General features: G+C 41.5%; 4 protein-coding genes across 4 annotated transcripts; 1 reads left to right on the top strand and 3 right to left on the bottom strand.

The window, feature by feature from the left end:
• Positions 1-6,313: 6,313 nt before the first annotated feature.
• On the bottom strand, positions 6,314-6,796 carry LOC138894069 (uncharacterized). Its single transcript, XM_070178743.1, has one exon. It carries the CDS (start codon positions 6,794-6,796, stop codon positions 6,314-6,316), a length of 483 nt encoding a protein of 160 aa, XP_070034844.1.
• Positions 6,797-6,811: 15 nt separating this feature from the next.
• Positions 6,812-7,288, bottom strand: LOC138894068 (uncharacterized). The gene is made up of 2 exons (XM_070178742.1): positions 7,058-7,288; positions 6,812-6,916 (listed from the first exon to the last, which is right to left on the bottom strand). Exons 1-2 carry the CDS (start codon positions 7,286-7,288, stop codon positions 6,812-6,814), a joined length of 336 nt encoding a protein of 111 aa, XP_070034843.1.
• A 6-nt stretch (positions 7,289-7,294) lies between these two features.
• On the bottom strand, positions 7,295-8,058 carry LOC138894067 (uncharacterized). Its single transcript, XM_070178741.1, has 2 exons — positions 7,769-8,058; positions 7,295-7,667 (listed from the first exon to the last, which is right to left on the bottom strand). Exons 1-2 carry the CDS (start codon positions 8,056-8,058, stop codon positions 7,295-7,297), a joined length of 663 nt encoding a protein of 220 aa, XP_070034842.1.
• A 9,758-nt stretch (positions 8,059-17,816) lies between these two features.
• Positions 17,817-18,617, top strand: LOC138894066 (uncharacterized). The gene has a single exon (XM_070178740.1). It carries the CDS (start codon positions 17,817-17,819, stop codon positions 18,615-18,617), a length of 801 nt encoding a protein of 266 aa, XP_070034841.1.
• Positions 18,618-20,611: the final 1,994 nt, after the last annotated feature.

Raw genomic sequence — 20,611 nt, 5'->3', positions numbered from 1 at the left:
AATAAATTAATATATATTAGTTTGTAAGCACTATTGTAGACAATAAATTTGCGTCGAGCAAATAATCGAGATCGAAAAATATTGCAACAATCGTAGTATTAATTTCAAATAATATGAGTGTACAATCTCTATGATTCCTCTCATTCTTCTTTCCAATAGTAAATAAATCCAAGGGTCTTTGAGCTTGATCTTTAATATATAGTTTATTGTCGCGAACGATGATCTTGAATTCAACTAGCACGAACTTTGATTTGAACTCGTACTCCTAGAATCTTGATTTGTTCTTCATTCTTGAGCTTGAACTTGATTGCTTGAAGCTTGAAACTTGTAGAGAAATTTGCGGCGTTTGATCCACGAGCTCTCTCTTGCTTCTTGTTATAACTTTTGGTGTCTTTTCTGGGTTATGAAGAACCCTATTTATAGTTGTGGGATGGAAGAGTTATGATAAGAACAAACTCTTTCTGACCAATCAAATCGAAGTGTGACAAGGCCGCATTTGATTGGCCAGAACATGTCACTTGCACACGTGGCGCGGTTTCATTAGCCCTTTAATTTGACTTGGCATGCCTTGTCATTTTGACATGTGGCACAATCCTATTGGCTGTTCCGTTTGACTTGGTGTGCTACGTCATTTGACGCGTGGCACCAAACTGAGCCTCTAGGAAGATGACATCTTGGGCTTAATGAAGTGGGCTCATCACTTTAGCCTAATTAAATGGGCTAGCTTAATGGATTAAGACTTATTTATTTAATCCATATATATTGGACTTATACAATTAATTTAATTATATTAGCCCATAATATTTATTTGGACCAATATATCTTAAATTTAGAATATATTCCAAATTATTTTATGGATTTAATTTTAATAAAATTTATATGCCTACAAATGCTCCCTACTTCAAGGCTTATTGGGATAACTTTGTTAAAACTCGGGCAAGGTTTGAAGTATTAATATGGCATCATTTATTTTCCCTCATACACTAACATCTAAATTATGCCAAGCACTTGTGGACTTGGGAATTCCTTTAATCATTCGGTACGTTGGTTACTTGAATAATCTAAAATAGCATTTTTCATTGGTGCAAATCCCCATATCATCGACCATGGTGCTACACAATCTTAGAAATTGTGAAGTTTTCACTAAGCATCTCTTTGGAGATAACACGTAAGCAACACATGTATTTCTTGGCCCATATATGTTATTTACCATTATTTGATTTAATCTCTTGTCCTTCAAAATTTTACAAAACCAAATCTTGCATGACCAGTAACTGTAATGCTAGTAGATAAAGATTTGTATGTCTTTGTTATTCCAAAAGGATAAAAGTACACGAGCTTTTATGTATGCGTCAAACTAGTGGTATTTCCGTGGACATCGAATCCTGATGGAACTTGCTTTCTTGCTTTTCTAATAGGAGTAGGCTTCTGAAATTACGAATCAATCGCTACCCCTTTGTCATGTTTGCATTATCATAACATGCACATCTCCAAACAAGTTTAGAAAACCTATCACCGTCTTACAGTAACCACTTTCAACTAGGAGTAGTAACTATGTCCCACATCGGGACTTTATTCCCAACTACTGCCTTGAGAAATCTATATAAAGGATGCGTACTCTCCAACTTGTGAGCATCAGTACGCAGTAGTTGCAAGCCACTTGAGTCAATTTTTGTGGACTCAGAAGCATTAACGCGAAGATAATTTTTTCTTCTTTTCTTGTGTTTTTCTTATTTTGTCTTTTTTTGTAGGTCAAACAAGAAAGATGTGTTCTTGTTTAACGAGATGATCCATGGGTGTGAGGGGATGGGTACTCATCCCCGTCCAAATATCGGAGAAACTACTCTCAAGGTGGCCCGACTATCGGAGAGATTACTCTCAAGGTGGCCCGACTATCAGAGAGATTACTTTCAATGTGGCCCGACTATCGAAGAGATTACTATCAAGATGACCCGACTATCGGAGAGATTACTCTCAAGGTGACCGACTATCGGAGAGACTGAAGATGACATAGAACAAAACAAGCTTTTGGTTCACACCCCACAAGCTGGCCAGTATGCAGCCTCATGGCCTTCTTTGAGGAACTCGCTTCATGTAGAAAACTGGACCTTAGAGCACAAGTCTACTTCTAATCCATTGTCCAAGATATGGTTTCTTCAAGTGCCAATCCATCGCCACATAAACATTTCTAGCACCCTTCCAAACTTAGGGCGTCGCATAATTCAAAGAGAAGTACTGGTGGAAGCCAACAAACCCTGAGTACAGCAAAGATTTATGATGTTTTCTATGCCTCACTTTTCACTTATGATCGAAACTCGAACATTTTGCAAGCATTTTGTGAGGCTTGGTGCCCTAAGACGAACACGTTTCTTACATCAGTTGGGGAACTATATATCTCTCTTTGGGACTTATATATCCTTGGAGGTCTAACCATTGCGGGTTTTCCGTACGAAGAAGTGGTACCTGAGACAAGAGAACTCATCGGTTTGGACGAAAAACAGATGAGATTTATTCCTCGCTCTTGCGAGTATTTATTTGTTGCCTTTTATCACCTTAAGGAAGGTACGGGTGTTAACCAAAAGGTCTCCTTGAGCAAGTGGGCAAATTTTTGGTATAAGAAAATATTAATATATAAATCTGCCCCACTGCGAAAGGAAAAGAAATTTGCGCGCCTAAAGTCGATACATAATTCTAACAGAGTTATTCCTGAGACAATTAGGTGGTCGAGTGATCAAGAAGCTATATTCTCCAAGCTTAGGGTGAGGCCTGACAAGAAAGATGAAACATATATAGTAGCCTTCTTATCATGTTGGCTATGTGCTTTTGTGTTTCCCTATAAGGCAGAGAACTTCATTCGTCCCGAGACATTTAAGATGGCAAGCATGATGAAAAGCGGGCGAAAGATTAGCCTTGCGGTGTCCCAGTTTTGGCGAGTATTTATCATGGTTTGAATAAGATTTCATGCTCTTCCCAACTTGATCAGGTCAAAGTTTGTTTTCCAATCCATTATGTTTATGGATGGCTTGCATATTACCTCAAAATCCATTATCCACTTGCTAAGGGTCCGTCTGTCCCTTTGATGGTGGCATACTCAGGAGAGGGAGCCGCGAGGTACTTTGACAAGAAGGATGCAAGAAAACGCATCCACAATGGAGAGGATATAGTTTGGACACCAACAATGTTAACTAATTCTCGTCCTTATTATTATATGGATAACGAGGCCCCTCAAGAGTTGGAGTCAAATTACTTCATGAGCTTACGTTTTAACTACCTCCCTTTGAGGTATGATAACTCATTCATCATCGAGCCATATAGCCCACATCGATTTGGTCGTCAATTTAGGTTTTACCAGGACGTCCCCAATTTTTTGAAGAATGATATCCATAGCGCCTCTCTAGATGAAGGACTCAGATTTTGGAGGACTTGCACATTGTATCGGTCTATGTCACGTGCGGCTTTTCCCCCAACGGGAGATCCTGTGGAGAAGCTTTTCTCCACCAGTTATATGTCTTGGTGGGAGAAAGCGCATGGGAAGTTTCTCGAGGATAATTTACAAGCTCTAGTAGACAATGTTGGGCTAATATTTACTACACCTTTAGGAGATGAAGATCAAGTTGTTGGAAAGACGCTCTCAAAAGTCAAAGAACCACCTACTCCAATCCCAAAAGTAGTTACACAACATAAGAAAAGGAAGCTTAAATCCTCATAGGCAGCTTTGAAAGAGGTGGTGTGCACTTCAAAAAATATAGAGAAACACCCTCCAGTTCTTCCATTTAGCACGCGAGTTCCTCAAGATACAAGTCAGAGTACCAATGAAGATCAAAATTGGAAAAGAAAATGGCCTAACCCAGTAGAGATCGTAGAGGTTCCAAGTGTTGATACTCCCTCAAGAACGCATACAGCTTGTAACAAAGAGGAAAAACACAATCACCTCGCCTTTTTCCCTTTTTTTTGAACGAATAGCTTCACTAAAAATTACTTACTTACTTTGCCTTTTCCTTATGCAGTTAAATGCCATTGGGCATCCGATGGTATCCCCATATGACAAGTCGCAAGTGAGTGATGAATCTATTAGAGGGCCTACGTCTAAAGTAAAGTCATCTTCAAAGGCATCATCTCTTCCTCATGACAAAGCCCTAAAAAGACAAACTCCAAATGGGATAACTCGCATTCCACTAATGACAAATGCAACAGTATCTATTTTTGAAGGAAAGAGCATTGTCTTTAATTGCAAAAAGGAATTCATCTTGGGACTTTGGGAGGATATTTGCAATAGACTCTCCAAAACTCGTGCAGAATTGCTCTCATCTTATAGGGAGCAAATCACTCGTATTTTCAAGGATATGAAAAAGGCAAATATTTTGGATCTTTCTCCATTAGAGTGTTTACTAGATTCTTTTTTCGAACTTGCTGCTTCATATGACCTAGAGCGATCCAATTTGGCTGATAAGACGAGTGAAGATGAGAAGCTAGAGCTGATTTCCAAAGCTAAGGAGCGTCTCGAATCATTCAAACTTGAAGCAAGTGAGAAAGTCAAGAAAGTTTACTCTAGTGAAAAGAAATTGAAGAGAGTTGTGAAGAAGTTGCACACATTACAACAAGAGAGGGAGAATCTTGAAGGTGTTATAGAAGCGACTCAAAAGGAGGTTGAAGAGATTCAAGAAAAAGTTTCAGTTGTCGACTTCATATGACAACGTAAATTTGGTGACTGTTGATGATTCGGCCAATCTGGAGGAGAAGAAGAAGAACCTGGAGATTAGCTGTCAAGAATTGATCCACTACAAATTCTGTTTAGATTAGGCTATTAAAATTATCACCCCTTTTATATTTATGTTAGATTTACCTAGTGGATATTTATTTCATCTTAAATAAGATTGCTTCTCTTTCCCTTTACATTGTCTGACTTTTATCTTAGTCGCATAATTTTCAGCTTTATGCGCTTAAAAGATTCATATCTTGTCGTGGGAGAGTCCAAATAATGAACCGTTTGACTTCTCGAAAATTAGACTTCAATATATAAAACATATCCAAAACATAGAATCAAACATCTTCAGAATCGCCCTAGATAATATTTTTAAACCAACTTTAGATTCCACCACATTGAAAATTTCAGATCTGTGCAGTCTCACCAAAGAAATCATATCTTGGTGTAGAAAAGCCAAAATTACGAACCGTTTGATTTTTTGGAAACTTAACTTACAAATCTATAACATCTCGAATTAATGATAGTTTCAGATAATAGTTCGAAATCAATATTAAATGCTCACACGGCGACGGTTTCAGATTTGCGCGACTTCACCAAAACTTTTGTATCTTGTTGTAGAAACATTGAAATCCCAAACCCTTTGATTTTTTGGAAACTAAACTTCAAAATCTAAAACATATCCAAAATGTAAAATTTAATGCCTTAAGGATAGTTTTGGATGATAGTTCGAGATTGACTTTGGTATCTGATATGCCAACAGTTCCAAATTAGCGCGACTTCACCAACACTTTTGTATCTTGGTGTGGAAACCTTGAGATCGCAAGATATTTTAATTGCCAAAAATTGAAATCCAAGAGCTTCATTATCACCAAATATCTTGGGTCCAATTCTCACTAAATTTGAAACGTCATGCCAGGTAATCTTCCTTCTTATACTTGCGTTCCCTTCTGACGCCTCTCTTCTCTTCCCTTTTTTTCTTCTTTTTTTTAGGGCAGTGAGAGGATATGAAGACCAACAAACTTGAAAGTCATGCGGACATGAAAACGTAGAGAATCCCCAAACTTCAATGCAAATACTTTGTAGCCTCCTAAAAGATTATAATCATTTTATTGAAGACACCAATTTACCATAGCGGTTTGCCCCCTTTAAATCAAATGGGATCCAAAGTTTAACAGAAGAATGGTATCTCAGCTTGATTTTCAAGTGATGATTGAATGGATTGCATTCCATCGTACTTCATTCAGACGACAATTGGGGGATTATGTATCTTTTGAACTTATGCGACTAAACTCAGAATGAAACTCTAAGCTGCATACGTACCTCGGTGAAGAGGATCAAGTCATACCGTAGTTCAGAATATGTGAGTTTTTATTTTTATTTTTTATGTCCTAACTTTTGCCTAGGCCACCTCTTTCAAGGTTTTCAACCTAGTCGACTTTTATTTTCTATTTACGTCCTAACTTTTTCCTAGGCTGCCTTTTTCGAAGTTTTTAACCTAGCGGACTCTTTTTCTTTTATTAGTGGTGGGCCATACACAGTTTAGACTCATGCGGGCCAGGATTGTAGGAACATGCAGTTTAGGCTCATGCGTCAAGGAGCGTTGCAACTTCAAGGATAATACTTCTTCAAAAACTTGCCATTGATAGGGCCGATTCCCATGTCGTCTGCATCAACCAGCTTGTAAGCCCCACTAGAGTAAGCTTCTTGCATGACATATGGCCCATCCCATTTTGAAGTGAACTTCCCTACAGATTTATGGGAAGTAATAATGGGTCTTCGTACGGCAAGGACTTGATCTCCTACTTGAAAGGATCTTGGGCGAACTCTTTTATTAAAAGCACGAGATAATCGAGCTTGGTAACATTCAAGACTATGTTGAGTTTCCAACCTCTTCTCATCAAGAGCCTCCAACTTTTCTAGTCGAAGTCGAGCATTTTCTTCATCAATGATCCCTTCTTGAATAGCTAATCGTAATAAAGTTATTTGACGCTCAAGTGGCAAAACGACTTCGACTCCATAGACAAGTGAATAAGGGGTCACTTGTGTTGGCGTGCGATGAGTTGTCCTGTATGCCCACAGAGCTTCTTCCATACGGTCATGCCAATCTCATTTGGATTTGGAGACAACTTTCTTTAACGAGTTGCATAGAGTCTTGTTGAATGCCTCAGCTAGACCATTGGCAGCAACATTGTACATAGAAGAGTTACGTTGCTTGAAGCAAAAGAGATCACAAATCTTGTTCATCAACCTATTGTCGAATGGCTTGCCATTATCCGTTATTATGTAAGGAGGAATGCCAAAGCGATAGATTATGTTTACTCGGATGAAACTTGCAATATTTTCCTTCTTTACCTCCTTAAGAGCAACAGCTTCAGCCCATTTTGAGAAGTAGTCAGTTGCAGCCAAGATGTATAAGTGTCCGCCAGAGGATTTTTGCAATGGTCCAACAACATCTAGTCCCCAAGCGTCAAATGGCCATGATGCAACAGTCAGATGTAGCACTTCAGGAGGTTGATGAATAAAATTTGCGTGGAATTGGCAAGCCTTGTATCTTCGAGCGTAGTCCAAGCAATCTTTTACCATCGTTGGCTAATAATATCCCATCCTTTTTATATGGAAGTGGAGCTTTGGTCCAGACTGATGTGATCCACATACCCCAGAATGCGCTTCATGCAAAGCTTGGAGTGCTTCATATTCCCCTAAACATCGCAAGAGTACTCCCTCAAATAATCTTTTATATAGAGTATCTTTGCAGTAAAGGAAGCGAGGTGCACGACGGCGGATTTCAGTCATTCTCCTCGGATTTTCTGGGAGTATCCCGTAGCTCAAGTAATCGATAATGGGTTGTCTCCATTCTTCCTTCTCAGCCTCAGAAACGGCCACAAGATGCTCGAGTTCATTTTCTTCACCTTCACCCTCATTTGGCGGCGATACTACCCATTTTGGCAGATAGTAACTTGCCCTTGATCAGGCAGGGTTAACGATGAAGCTAGGGCAGCTAAAGCATCAGCCTTCTTTTTTTATTTCCTTGGAACATGTTGAATAGTTGTGTCACCGACCCACCCCATTAATGTTTTAGCATAATTATAATATGGGCGTAGTTCAGGTTTCTTGACCTTGTAACTACCTAAAAGCTGGTTGATCACCAACTGAGAGTCACCAAAGACTTGTAATTGCAACCACTTCATTTTGACAGCCATTTCAAGCCCAAGTATTAATGCTTGATACTCAACAACATTGTTAGAGTAGAGTAGCGTTAACATAAAAGAGTAGGGCAGAACTTCACCTTGAGAAGTGACAAATACTACGCCAACACAAGCTCCTCCGCGATGTGCAACACCATCAAAGTACATCTTTCATGGAGGTTGAACTTCAATGACCTTTGCGTCTTCATCAGGTAGTTCGTCGGTTAACTCCCAATCATTGGGTATAGGGTGATCTGCCAAGAAGTCTGCTAACACTTGTCCTTTTATAGCCTTTTGAGGGATGTACACAATTTTGAATTGTTGAAACTAGAGGTACAATCTTGCTAATCGATCACTAAGGACAGGTTTTGACATCACAAACTTGATCGGATTTGCTCTAGAAACAAGACGAACGACATGAGCTTGAAAGTAGTGCTTCAACTTTTGGATTGAGAAAACTAGTGCCAAACATAACTTTTCGATTAGCTTGGGGGTACGGAATGCATTAAGCTCTTCATCTTTTGGCGCCATATGAATTTGGTTATAGCCCGATAAACCATCCATAAATGACATTGCCTCGTACCTAGTAGTAGCATCGATCATCAGCTCTAGAATAGGAAGCGGGAATTCATCTTTGGGACACGCATTGTTGAGATCTCTGAAGTTAACGCACACCCGAATCTGGCCATTCTTCTTCCTTACAAGGACAATACTTGAGACCCATGTTGGGTATTTAACTTCGTGAATAAAGCCAGCTTCAATGAATTTGTTAACTTCACTTTAAATCAAGGGAACCAAGTCCGGCCTAAAGCGCCTTTGGGCTTACTTAACAGGACGAGTGCCATTCTTGACTGCAAGGTGATGAACTGCTACGTTAGGGTCCAAGCCAGGTATCTCTTTGTAACTCCGAGCAAAGACATCCTTGAACTCCTTGAGCTCCTTGAGCAACTCGATATAAATGCTTTCTTTATCGATTGATAGTAAAACACTTAGGTATGTGGGCCTTTGTTCTTCATTTGTGCCAAGGTTAACTTCTTATAAGGAATCAATCATTGCCTTCACCCCTTCTTCAAGTTCCGGGGGAGCATCTTTCGCATCTTCATCTTTTTGAGGGTCCCAATCATTGTAGGATATATGATAACATGGCGAAATATCCTCCAATTTCTCGTCATCCTCCATTAGAGATGAAACACCGTGCTCGCCTTGTGCATGATACGAAGAACCCACACTTTTTTTGTCTTCATCACGTTCTTTAGTGTAGACCACAGTGTATGGCTTCACCTTTAGTACCTCATCACACGAAACCATGACTTTTGTTTGTTGCCTCATTCTAGAAGGAACCAGGCTTTGGAAATCCTTAGAGATCTTCTAAATTTTGGGCGAAGCGGGTGTTCTTATATTTCGATAATTTCCCTGGAAATTATTCCCTTTCTTTAATGGACCCAATCTCTCAAACACAAAAGTCCTCACAGTTGATTTTTCAAGTTGATCAAAGACAGAAGGCTTGTTAGAAGTGACAGATTCATCTTCTACGGTGATATAATTATTGCTTGCCCTTCTTATGGAGATGCACATTGGTGATGGTTGCTTGTATCCCAAACCTTCACGTGGTTGCCTCGTCGCAGCTTCTGATGGGAGATTCCCTAACTTTGACGGCTCATTGGGATTGTATCCAACTTTTGCAAATAGCCTGTAAGCGTTAGGATCAAAACCTCCATTTGTTAGCTTTATAGGGAGTGCCACATTTTGCAAACGATTTTGGGCCGCAAATTAAACCTTGCAAGTGGCTTTGAGGACAACTTTACTGCCTCAATTCGTTTTACCGGAAGAGTTCACTCCTTTAGCATGTTAGTTTGGAGATTAGATGATTCACCTCCATCTTTCTTCCTTTTAGGGACATGTTAGAGCGCAGGAGTTACTTTCTTACCATAAGATGCAATATCCCCTCTATAAGATTTATTCGAGTTAGGTTGCACCTCTTCAATAACAGCTTTGGCTCTACCAGCAGTCACCTCAGCTCTTTTAGTTGTGGGATCGTCATTCTTACTTTTAATGACATTATCAGTTTTTAGCTCCTTCACAATGCGGTTCTTCAAGTAGAACTTTGCATCGGCAAAGTGTGACTCAGCCTCGGTGAATGGCTCATCATCAGCAACTATATTCTTCTTAACTTCACCCTCGTAGTATTTTAAACATTGATGGTAGGTAGATGGAACTACTTTATTCTCATGTATCTAAGGCCTTCCAAGCAAGACGTTGTATAAAGTCTTTGCATCGATCATATGCAGCCATGCACTTGATTGCATATCTTCAATGGTGATTCCCAACCTGATAGCACCTATGGCTCTTCGCCCCCCTTGGTTGAATCCTTGAATCATCACACGACTTTCCGAGAGTTCGTTCATGGGAATACCAAGTTCTTTCACAGTACCATTGGCAAGATGTTCACTCAGGATCCTCCATCAACCAAAATTTGATCTACCCTTTCATCGCACATATAGCCAATCAGGTACAACGGGCGGTTATGAGAAGTGTCACCTAGTAGAAGATCGTCATTTGTAAACATAAATGTTTCCTCACAAGCATTAACTTCTTGAGGAATGGACTCGATGAGCTTTTCCAAAGATGGTGCCGATAGTAGGTCATCACTCTTTTCTTCCCCTTTGTCAATATGGCAACAAGAGGCACCAATACCTTCATGGTAAATCTTCGTGCGGAACCAATTTGGTAAGAACTCCTCCAAGGTCACTGGATGTCGTGGCTTTTGAGGATGGTACACCTTCACTTTTGCTTTCTTCAAATGCTTAACTAGATTCCGTCTCCTTGGTATTTTCACCATCATTTTCCTTGTTGGTTGTTTTATTGATTCATTTCGTGGGCTCCTTTTGTGGTGCCTACGGCGAGTCACCAATATCCAACCTTCAATATCATCATGGTCGTCTACTTCAACTTTGTTATTCTCTAGTAGTTCTTCATCTTTGATTTCTTTTAAACTGCATAGCTCATCTAGACTTAATGAGCCAAAGGTGATAGAGACTTGGTTTGCACTTGCCTTCTCATCTTCAAGCACGGTCTTCTTTTCACGGGCTAAGTCCATAACTTTGTCTGTGAATACAAAGAACTTCTCGAGAGGGTGGCTCACGAGTCGATGGTATTTGTAGTAATTTGGGTCATTCATTTTACCAGCTTCATTTGGCCGCTTCATCTCCGAAAGCTCAATGCGATTTAACTCGAGGAGTTCTTCAAAAATTGCTGGCACATCAGAATCCAGAAATGGGTACTCCTTCTCTTGCATTTCTTTTAGAGTCAACTATCCACTTGGTTTATCTTGAAAAGAAGTGGATTTCATACTCTGCTTCTTGCTCATCTTCGTTGTGAACTTCAAAGGTGATGTGTTGACATTCATAGCTTCTTTGTTTTCAGACTTGGGTGCAAACTTGCTCCATTTCCTAACTTCTTGCTTGTCGTTCCTTTCCGAGGCTCATAGATAGGCAGCCTTTCATTTCCAGCGGAGGCCGTGCTTAACTCCATGTCATGGGCACAAGTCGCAACTTCTTTAAATGTTCTAGGCTTGATACCTTGCAAGATGTAGCATAGTCCCCAATGCATGCCTTGGATGCGCATCTCTATACCCGAAGCTTCACTAAGACTATCTTTGCAGTTGAGTCTTGCATTCCTCCAACAATTGATAAAGTCGATAACTGGTTCACCCTTTTGTTGACGAGTACTTATAAGTTCTATCATACTCACAATAAGTCTCGCGCTATAAAAGCGATTGAGGAATTCTTGAGCTAGTTGATCCCAGCTATCAACAGATCCAGCCTCAAGGTCTGTGTACCAATCAAAAGCATTTTCTTTTAATGAGTGTACAAACTGCTTGACAAGGTAATCTCCATAAGTCCTAGCATTGTTGCATGTCTCAATGAAGTGCGCCACATATTGCTTTAGATTGCCTTTGCCATCACACAGTTGAAATTTCATAGGTTGATAGCCAGCAGACATCTTCAACATATCGATCCTTGAAGTGTACGGCTTTGCGTAGGTAAAGGAGGACTTGGAAGCAACTTCATATTTGTTTTTTATAGTCCCTTTAATGAACTCCTTTAGTTGATTGATTGGAATCATCCCTTCCAAATAGACTGGAATTTCCTTAGTGTATGTAACTTGTCGTGGGGGAGGATCAATCTTTTGAACTTCTGGGAGTTTGCCAGGTGCATGGGTGGATTCTTCTTCCATCAAGATTCCCACGGTGTCTGTTAGCTTGTCAATTCTAGCATCTTGATTTTGCATGCACTTGGTCAAGCCAGCGATTGCTTCCGTCAAGTTTGCCAACTGCTCTTCCACAGATGAAATGTTTGTCACCATGGATTGCATGATTGTTGTAGATGATGGGGAGTAGCATGGATTGTAACACATATTGATTCTCGAATGACTCACTCTATGCGGTGTAAGTGGGGAAGATCCATCACTTGAAATATCATCATCTTCCTTCACAATAGAGTTCTTGGATCCGGAGAGGCCAAGCAGAGTTAGAGTTTTCTTGATCTTTTCAGCGATATCGCTTCCTCCTTCGGATACGTTCGTAGAGGATCTTGCTCTTTTTGAGGATGAAGATCCAAAAACAGGTGTTAATGCGGACGGCACTTGGAGTGTTTGTTTTCCCAAAGAGCTTGCTTTGCTCCTCGTAACTAGTCCAAAGCTTCCAAAGGTAACATCGAGGATGTTTTCCACATCAGCATAGAACCTGGAGTTAGCAGCCTTGGTGGATGTTGATCTGGAGTTGATTTTCTTTGAAGCCATTTCGACGTTCTTGAACTTTAGTGATTGAAAAGTTTAGATTAGAGGTAGAGGTTGTCCCACTGGGCGTGCCAGAATTTGTAGAAAATAAATTTGCGTCGAGAAAAATAATCGAGATCGAAAAATATTGCAACAATCGTAGTATTTGATTTCAAATAATATGAGTGTACAATCTCTATGAATCCCCTCATTCTTCTTTCCAATAGTAAATAAATCCAAGGGCCTTTGAGCTTGATCTTGAATATGTAGTTTGTTGTCGCGAACAATGATCTTGAATTCAACTAGTACAAACTTTGATTTGAACTCGTACTCCTTGAATCTTGATTTATTCTTCGTTCTTGAGCTTGAACTTGATTGCTTGAAGCTTGAAACTTGTAGAGAAATTTGCGGCGTTTGATCCACGAGCTCTCTCTTGCTTCTTGTTATAACTTTTGGTGTCTTTTCTAGGTTATGAAGACCCCTATTTATAGTTGTGGGATGGAAGAGTTATGATAAAAATAAACTCTTTCCGACCAATCAAATCGAATTGTGGCAATGCCGCATTTGATTAGCCAGAACATGTCACTTGCACATGTGGCGTGGTTTAATTAGCCCTTTAATTTGACTTGGCATGCCTTGTCATTTTGACACGTGGCACAATCCTATTGGCTCTTCCGTTTGACTTGGCGTGCCACGCCATTTGACGCGTGGCACCAAACTAGGCCTCTAGGAAGATGACATCTTGGGCTTAATGAAGTGGGCTCATCACTTTAGCCCAAAATGGGCTAGCCCAATGGATTAAAACTTATTTATTTAATCCATATATATTGGACTTATACAATTAATTCAATTATATTAGCCCATAATATTTATTTGGACCAATATATCTTAAATTTAAAATATAGTCCAAATTATTTTATGGATTTAATTTTAATATAATTTATATGCCTACAACTACAAATAATTTTTTACAGTTTGAAATTTCATATGTCATTTACAGATTGTTTGGATGGTTGTTACCTGTTGTATTTTATCGTATTGTTACTTTAAATATAATATTTATTTTCATTGTTACTTAAATTTTAGTGTATCGTATCGTTAAATCCGCCGTTGCGTTGTTACTTATATTTTTCTCTCATCTTGCCCTTTTTATTATTAAATAATTATATTTTATCCTTTACCCTACCTTTTTATATAATAATATTACCCCATACCTTATTTTTTCTGTATAATATTACAGTTTATTCTTCATATTTTTAGTGCATGATATCATGAAACGATGACAAATAATATAATCTATCCAAATATTATATACATCAAAATAATATAGTAAAATAGTATACAATACATTATGAAACCATACATAACAACCATTCAAATAAGCTGTTAAGTATAAAGAAATCACAACAAATATGTTGGCTAATAATTACTGTAATGACCCGACCGGTCGTTTTATTTTTTATAACCTCGTTCTCCTAAATAAGACTCCATGTATATACTTTTACTGTTTTATAACTTGCGGGGATGGTTAGTTCGAGATTTGGAAAGGTTCGGGTTAAAATCGGAACACTTGGTTCCTTAAGTTGGCCTTAAAAGGCTAAGTTTGACTTCGGTCAACATTTTGAGTAAACGACCTCGGAATCGGGATTTGACGGTTCCAATAGGCTCGTATAGTGATTTTGAACTTGGCGTATGCTCGGACCGGGTCGTGGATGACCCGGGAGCATTTCAGCGCCTAATATTGAAAGTTGGTTCCTTAAAGGTTCTTGAAGTTCTTTAAATTTGGTTTAGAGTAGGTTTTTGGTGATATCGAGGTCTGAATGAAATTTCGAGACCGGGATTAGTTCTGTAATGTCATTTAATACTTGCACGCAAAATTTAGCGTCAATCCGAGTAGTGTAAGTACGTTTCGGTGCTTTGGGAGTAAATTGAAGAACTTAAAGTTCGTATTTTTTATCCAATTGGTTTGTGGTGTGATTTTTAGTTTTAATGTTGTTTGGGACGTTCCGAGGGTTCGAGCGGGTCCGTTTTATGATTTCATTCTTGTCGGTATGTTCGGGCGGGGCCTCGGGGGCCCCATGTATCGATCGGACGAGGCCTGGACCAAGTTGAAACTTGGGAGCAACAGCTGAAGTTCCCAGCTGTTGGTGTTATCGCACCTGCGCTTGGCCAGCCGCAGGTGCGAGCTCACAGGTACAAGCCAGGATCCGTAGGAGCGAGGAGTTTGGCACACCTGCGAACGCGCAGGTACGCTGACTGTGATCGCAGAAGCGGCTATGTCCGCAGGCGCGAAAGAGTCAGCCGCAGGAGCGGTTGCGCAGGAGCGATCCTGGCTCCGCAGGTACGATGGGCGAGTGGCCAGGTTGGTTCCGCAGAAGCGGACTTTAGACCGTAGAAGCGGCCCCGCAGAAGCGGAAGCCACTCCGTAGGTGCGGAAACCGCTGAAGGCAGAATCCTTCATTTAATGCGGAACTTAGTTATTTTGGCTCATTTATTCCATTGTTGGGAGATTCTTGGAGCTCTTAGAGAGGGGATTTTCATCTAACACTTTGAGGTAAGTAATTCCTACCAAATATGAGTCAAATACATAACTTATGGGTAGATTATAATATGTAAATTAGTGAAAATCAGGGGTTTAGGAGAAAACCCTAGGATTTTGATAAAAATGAGATTTAATCATGAAATTCGTTATGGAATCTAGTAAAAATCATATACTTGAGTTCATGAGGTTATGGGTAACAACCTTCTTCGAATATTTTCGGAATCCGGGCATGTGGGCCCAGGGGTGAATTTTAAGAACCTTACATTTAGGGTTGGGTAACCTCTTTAATAGTTGAAATATGAACTTTTGAGCATGTATTGATTAGTTTATATACTATTTGATTAGTTTTGGGTTGATTCGGCACCGAATTGAGGGTGTGAGCACATTCTTGGACCGGGAAGTAGGCCTTGAAATAAGGTAAGTCTCTTTTCTAACCTTGTAAGAGGGAATTAACCCATAGGTGAACTTAATCATTATGTACTTATATTTGAGGGGGCTACGTACGTACGAAGTGACGAGAGTCAGTGCGTAGCTACTATTCATGCTTATGTCCGGGTAGATTTAGGCTTACACCATATTTTGTTAATACCGTTGCTTGTTTATGCTTACTAATTGTTTGGATTAAAGCGGAGGTTATAGATTTCAATATTTTAAGGGTTCCTAGCTGAATTTCTTATATTTTGAAAAAAAAGAATTGAGAAATGCTATGATAACTTGAGAAAATCTACATTCAACCGCTTCATAAGTATATTCCGTGAGCGAGGTAAATTTTCACTACTCTCATGGGAGCGGGCCGTTCGCCTCGACAAGTTAATTGATGTATCTATGGTTCGGGTCGTTCGACCCTCGGCGGTGCACAGTATATTTATATGTATATATTTGGATCGGGTCATACGTCCGCAACATAATTCGTGCGTAAGGATATTAGAACCCCTTTATATTTAATATTGTTCCATGGACTTGAAAGGTGAAAGGATTAGACGAGAGAAATGACTTGGTTCTCACTTGAAATAAAAGGATTGTCTACTTATTTTCTGCTCTGAGTTCTATTATCATTTTTTTATCATGTTTAATTAGAACTTCATACTATTATATTTTTGCCCCATAATAGGAGTCGAAGTCGACCCCTCATCACTACTTCTTCGAGGTTAGACTAGATACTTACTGGGTACATCTTGTTTATGTACTCACGCTACACTTCTGCACTTGATGTGCAGGATTTGAGGCACGTGCCTCTGGTTATCAGTCCGGCGCGCACGCTTGACTTTTGGTCCGAGACCACACGGTGAGTTCCCTTCCGAGCCATTCAGTAGCAGTCGAAGTCTCTCTTTTTATTTATTTCATGTCTATTCTATTTTAGACAGTAGAGTAGAGATCTTTTGTATATTCTACTAGTAGCCCACACACTTGTAACACCAGATCTTGGCACACACTAGTAGACTTGTGATTTTGGTTTTATTCCTATGGCGATAAATACATTCAGCTGCTTTCGTTTTATTAATTTAAATCTGTTTCTTACTAAACCCATTAAATTAAGAAAAGTTATTTACTTGGGAAAAACTTATTAAAATGGGAAGATCACTAGATTGTTCACTATTGGCTTACCTAGCAATGGCGTTGGACGCCATCACGGCCAAAGATGGAATTGGGTCGTGACAACATGGTATTAGAGAACTAAGTTTACGTAGGTCTCACAAGTTATGGGCAGGCCTAATAAAGTCTTGCGGATCAGTGCGGAGGCGTCCGTACTTATCTTCGAGAGACTATATGGTGTTAGGAAACTACTCTTTATTCATCTCTTATCGTGCTGTTGATGGTGTACTAAGTCTCTTCTCTTACTCTCTCTCAGATGGTGGGAACGCGCACGGCAGATGTTCCGGACCTGGGATGAGCTTCTCCCCATGTTGCTAGAGGCCGAGGCAGAGGTCGGCGGAGGGCACCGACCCGACCAGTTGCACTGCCAGCAGATCTAGTGGAGGATCCTATCGTAGAGGAGCAAGGCGAGCTGCCCGCAGCAGAGCCAGCCCCGGTTGATTTCATGTCAGCACCGGAATTTCAGGAGGTCATGGGCCGTATGCTGCGGTTCGTGGATTCTATGACCCATGTTGGTTTATTTCCAGCAGACCCAGCCACATATCAGGCGGGAGGGGGAGCACAGACCCCTACCGCTCAGGCTCCAAGACATGCAGCTGCCGTATATCAGACCTCGGGCACACTACCCATAGGCGGAGCCCAGCCAGTTACAGCAGTTGTACCTGAGCCTGGACCAGCTGCGATCGGTGAGTCGCAGAAGCTATTGGATAGATGGACCAGGCTTCATCCTCCTATCTTCGGGGGTGAGCGACATGAGGATCCCCAGGACTTCATTGATAGGTGCAGGGACAAACTGCACAACATGAGGATATTGGAGTCCCACGGGGTGGATTTCACTAATTTCCAGCTGGAGGGCAGGGCCCGTAGGTGGTGGCAGTCTTATCTTCTTGGCAGGCCGGCAGGTTCTCCTCTCATGACTTGGGACCAGTTCAAACGCCTATTCTTGGACAGGTATATTCCGCCCTCCTAGAGGGAAGAGTTGTGGTGTCAGTTTGATCAGCTTGAGCAAGGTCAGATGTCAGTGACCGACTATGAGGCGAGATTCTCTAAGTTGTCCCGCCATGCACTTATGATACTTCCTACCGACACAGAGAGGGTGCGGAGGTTTGTTGCCGGGTTGCACTCTAGTATTCATGCTAGTATGGCTCGGGAGGTTGAGATGGGGACTTCTTATCAGTTGGTTATGGAGATTGCGTGTAGTATTGAGGGTTACCGTCAGAGGGGTAGAGAGCAGATGCAGTGGGACAAAAGGTCCCATTTTTCTGGAGAGTTCAGAGGTGCCCCAGCTGGGGGAAGAGGTCATTTTGGGAGGGGTCAGCCCAGCAGGCCCCCATATTCAGCACCACCACCTCCTCGGGGTGTTCCAGCGCGACCCTACTTCAGTGCTATGCCGGAGAGTTCTTACCGCCTGCCAGCTATTCAGGGTTCTTTTAGTGGGTACTCTGGTCATCAGGGTTCTTCCAATGCCTATTTCAGTGCCATGCCAGAGAGTTCATACCGCCCACCCACTTTTCAGGGTTCTACCAGTGGGTATTCGGGCCACCAGGGTCAGACTTCGGGGCAGCAGTCCACCACTCCTAGAGGTTGTTATGAGTGCGGGGATCCTAGTCACATGAAGAGACATTGCCCCAGACTTCGGGGCAAGGCAATGCAGCAGGGTCAGCAACCCATGATTACAACACCAGTAGTCGCACCAACCGTCCGGCTGCCCAGAGGCGGAGGGCATGTGGGTTGGAGCAGTCCTAGAGGTGGAGGTCAGGTAGGAGGGGGCCAGCCAGGTGGCGCTCCAGCCAGATTCTATGCTTTTCCATACTAAATGCAGTGGCCTCAGATGCCGTGATCACATGTATTATTTCTGTCTGTGGAGGGAAGCTTCAGTACTATTTGATCCAGGGTCTACCTATTCGTATGTGTCATCGTTTGCTCATTTTCTGGATATTTCTTATGAGTCCTTGGGTACTCCTATTTATGTGTCCACTCATGTGGGTGATTCTGTTGTTGTGGATCGGATTTATCGGTCTTGTGTGGTCACATTCTTTGGATACGAGACTAGAGCGGATCTTCTGTTGCTTGATATGACCGACTTTGAGGTCATTTTGGGCATGGACTAGCTATCCCCATATCACGCCATCCTTGATTGCCATGCAAAGACTGTTACCTTAACGATGCTAGAGTCGCCTAGATTGGAGTGGAAGGGTTCTCCTGTCAGTACATCTAGTCAGGTTATCTCTTTTATGAAGGCTCGACACATGGTCGAGAAGGGTTGTTTGGCTTATCTAGCCTATGTTCGGGATACTAATGCAGAGTCTCCGGCGATTGATTCAATACTAGTAGCCCGGGAGTTCTCCGATGTGTTTCCTTCTGACCTTCCAGGCATGCCACCAGATCGTGATATCGACTTCTGTATTGACTTGGCTCCAGGTACCCAGCCTATATCTATCCCACCATACCGTATGGCTCCGAAAGAGTTGAAGGAGCAGCTTGAGGAGTTGCTAGCGAAGGGGTTCATCAGGCCACGTGTATCACCTTGGGGTGCCCCAGTACTATTTGTGAAGAAGAAAGATGGAACTATGCAGATGTGCATTGATTACCACCAGTTGAACAAAGTTACCATCAAGAACAAGTACCCGCTGCCGCGTATTGATGATTTGTTTGACCAGTTGCAGGGTGCTAGGGTGTTCTTAAGATCATTTTGAGGTTAGGGTACCATCAGTTGAAGATTCGGGGCTCGTATGTTCCAAAGACTGCTTTCCGTACTAGATATGGCCATTATGTGTTTCCGGTGATGTCCTTCGGCTTGACTAACGCCCCAACGACATTTATGGACTTGATGAACAGGGTGTTCAGGCCTTATATTGATTCGTTTGTCATTGTCTTCATTGATGACATTTTGATTTACTCACGTAGCATGGAGGAGCACGAGCAGCACTTGAGAGTGGTGCTTCGGACCTTGCGGGAACAGAAGCTATATGCTAAGTTCTCCAAGTGTGAGTTTTGGTTAGATTCTGTGGCATTCATGGGGCATGTTGTATCAGGCGAGGGTATTAAGATGGATCCCAAGAAGATTGAGGCAGTTCAGAGTTGGCCTCGTCATACTTCGACGAATGAGATCAGGAGCTTCTTGGGGTTAGCAGGTTACTATTGCTGATTTGTTGAGGGCTTCTCATCTATTGCAACACCTTTGACTAGATTGACCCAGAAGGGTGCTCCGTTCCGTTGGTCTGATGATTGTGAGGCGAGCTTCCAGAAGCTTAAGACAGCTTTGACTACAGCATCGGTCCTAGTGTTGCCTTCCGGTTCGGGGATGTATATTGTGTATTCCGATGCTTCACGTGTTGGTTTGGGTTGTGTATTAATGCAGAAGGGGTGAGTTATTGCATATGCTTCACGTCAGCTGAAGCCCCATGAGAAGAATTATACTGTGCACGATTTGGAGTTGGCCGCGATTGTTCATGCTCTTAAGATCTGGAGGCATTATCTTTATGGGGTGTCCTGTGAGGTTTACACTGATCATCGCAGCTTGCAACATTTGTTCAAACAAAGGGATCTCAATTTGAGGCAGCGCAGATGGCTTGAGTTACTAAAGGATTATGACATCACCATGCTTTATCATCCAGGCAAGGCGAATATAGTCGTGGATACCTTGAGCAGAAAGGCAAAGAGTGTGGGTATTTTGGCCTTCATTTCAGTAGAGGAGCGCCCATTAGACTTGTGAGGTTGGATATTTCAGAGCCCAGCCGAATTCTTGCCTGCGTCGTTGCTCAGCCCTCACTATCAGAACAGATCAAGGCTCGACAGTTTGATGATCTG

This window comes from Nicotiana tomentosiformis, chromosome 6, assembly GCF_000390325.3.
Source record: "Nicotiana tomentosiformis chromosome 6, ASM39032v3, whole genome shotgun sequence".
NCBI lineage: Eukaryota > Viridiplantae > Streptophyta > Magnoliopsida > Solanales > Solanaceae > Nicotiana > Nicotiana tomentosiformis.
Note: the sequence above shows the minus strand (reverse complement) of the source record. Positions and strands in the feature narration are given on the sequence as shown.

Excerpts from the sequence above, each read along its gene's own strand:
- LOC138894069 (XM_070178743.1), bottom strand. The coding sequence starts at position 6,796 with ATGGAAGAAGCTCTGTGGGCATACAGGACAACTCATCGCACGCCAACA.
- LOC138894068 (XM_070178742.1), bottom strand. The coding sequence starts at position 7,288 with ATGGTAAAAGATTGCTTGGACTACGCTCGAAGATACAAGGCTTGCCAA. Across the intron at positions 6,917-7,057 it reads AAGCTGTTGCTCTTAAGGAG|CAACGTAACTCTTCTATGTA; the intron begins GTAAAGAAGGAA and ends TTTTGCTTCAAG.
- LOC138894067 (XM_070178741.1), bottom strand. The coding sequence starts at position 8,058 with ATGTACTTTGATGGTGTTGCACATCGCGGAGGAGCTTGTGTTGGCGTA. Across the intron at positions 7,668-7,768 it reads TATGCTAAAACATTAATGGG|GGCAAGTTACTATCTGCCAA; the intron begins GTGGGTCGGTGA and ends TGCCTGATCAAG.
- LOC138894066 (XM_070178740.1), top strand. The coding sequence starts at position 17,817 with ATGTCAGTGACCGACTATGAGGCGAGATTCTCTAAGTTGTCCCGCCAT.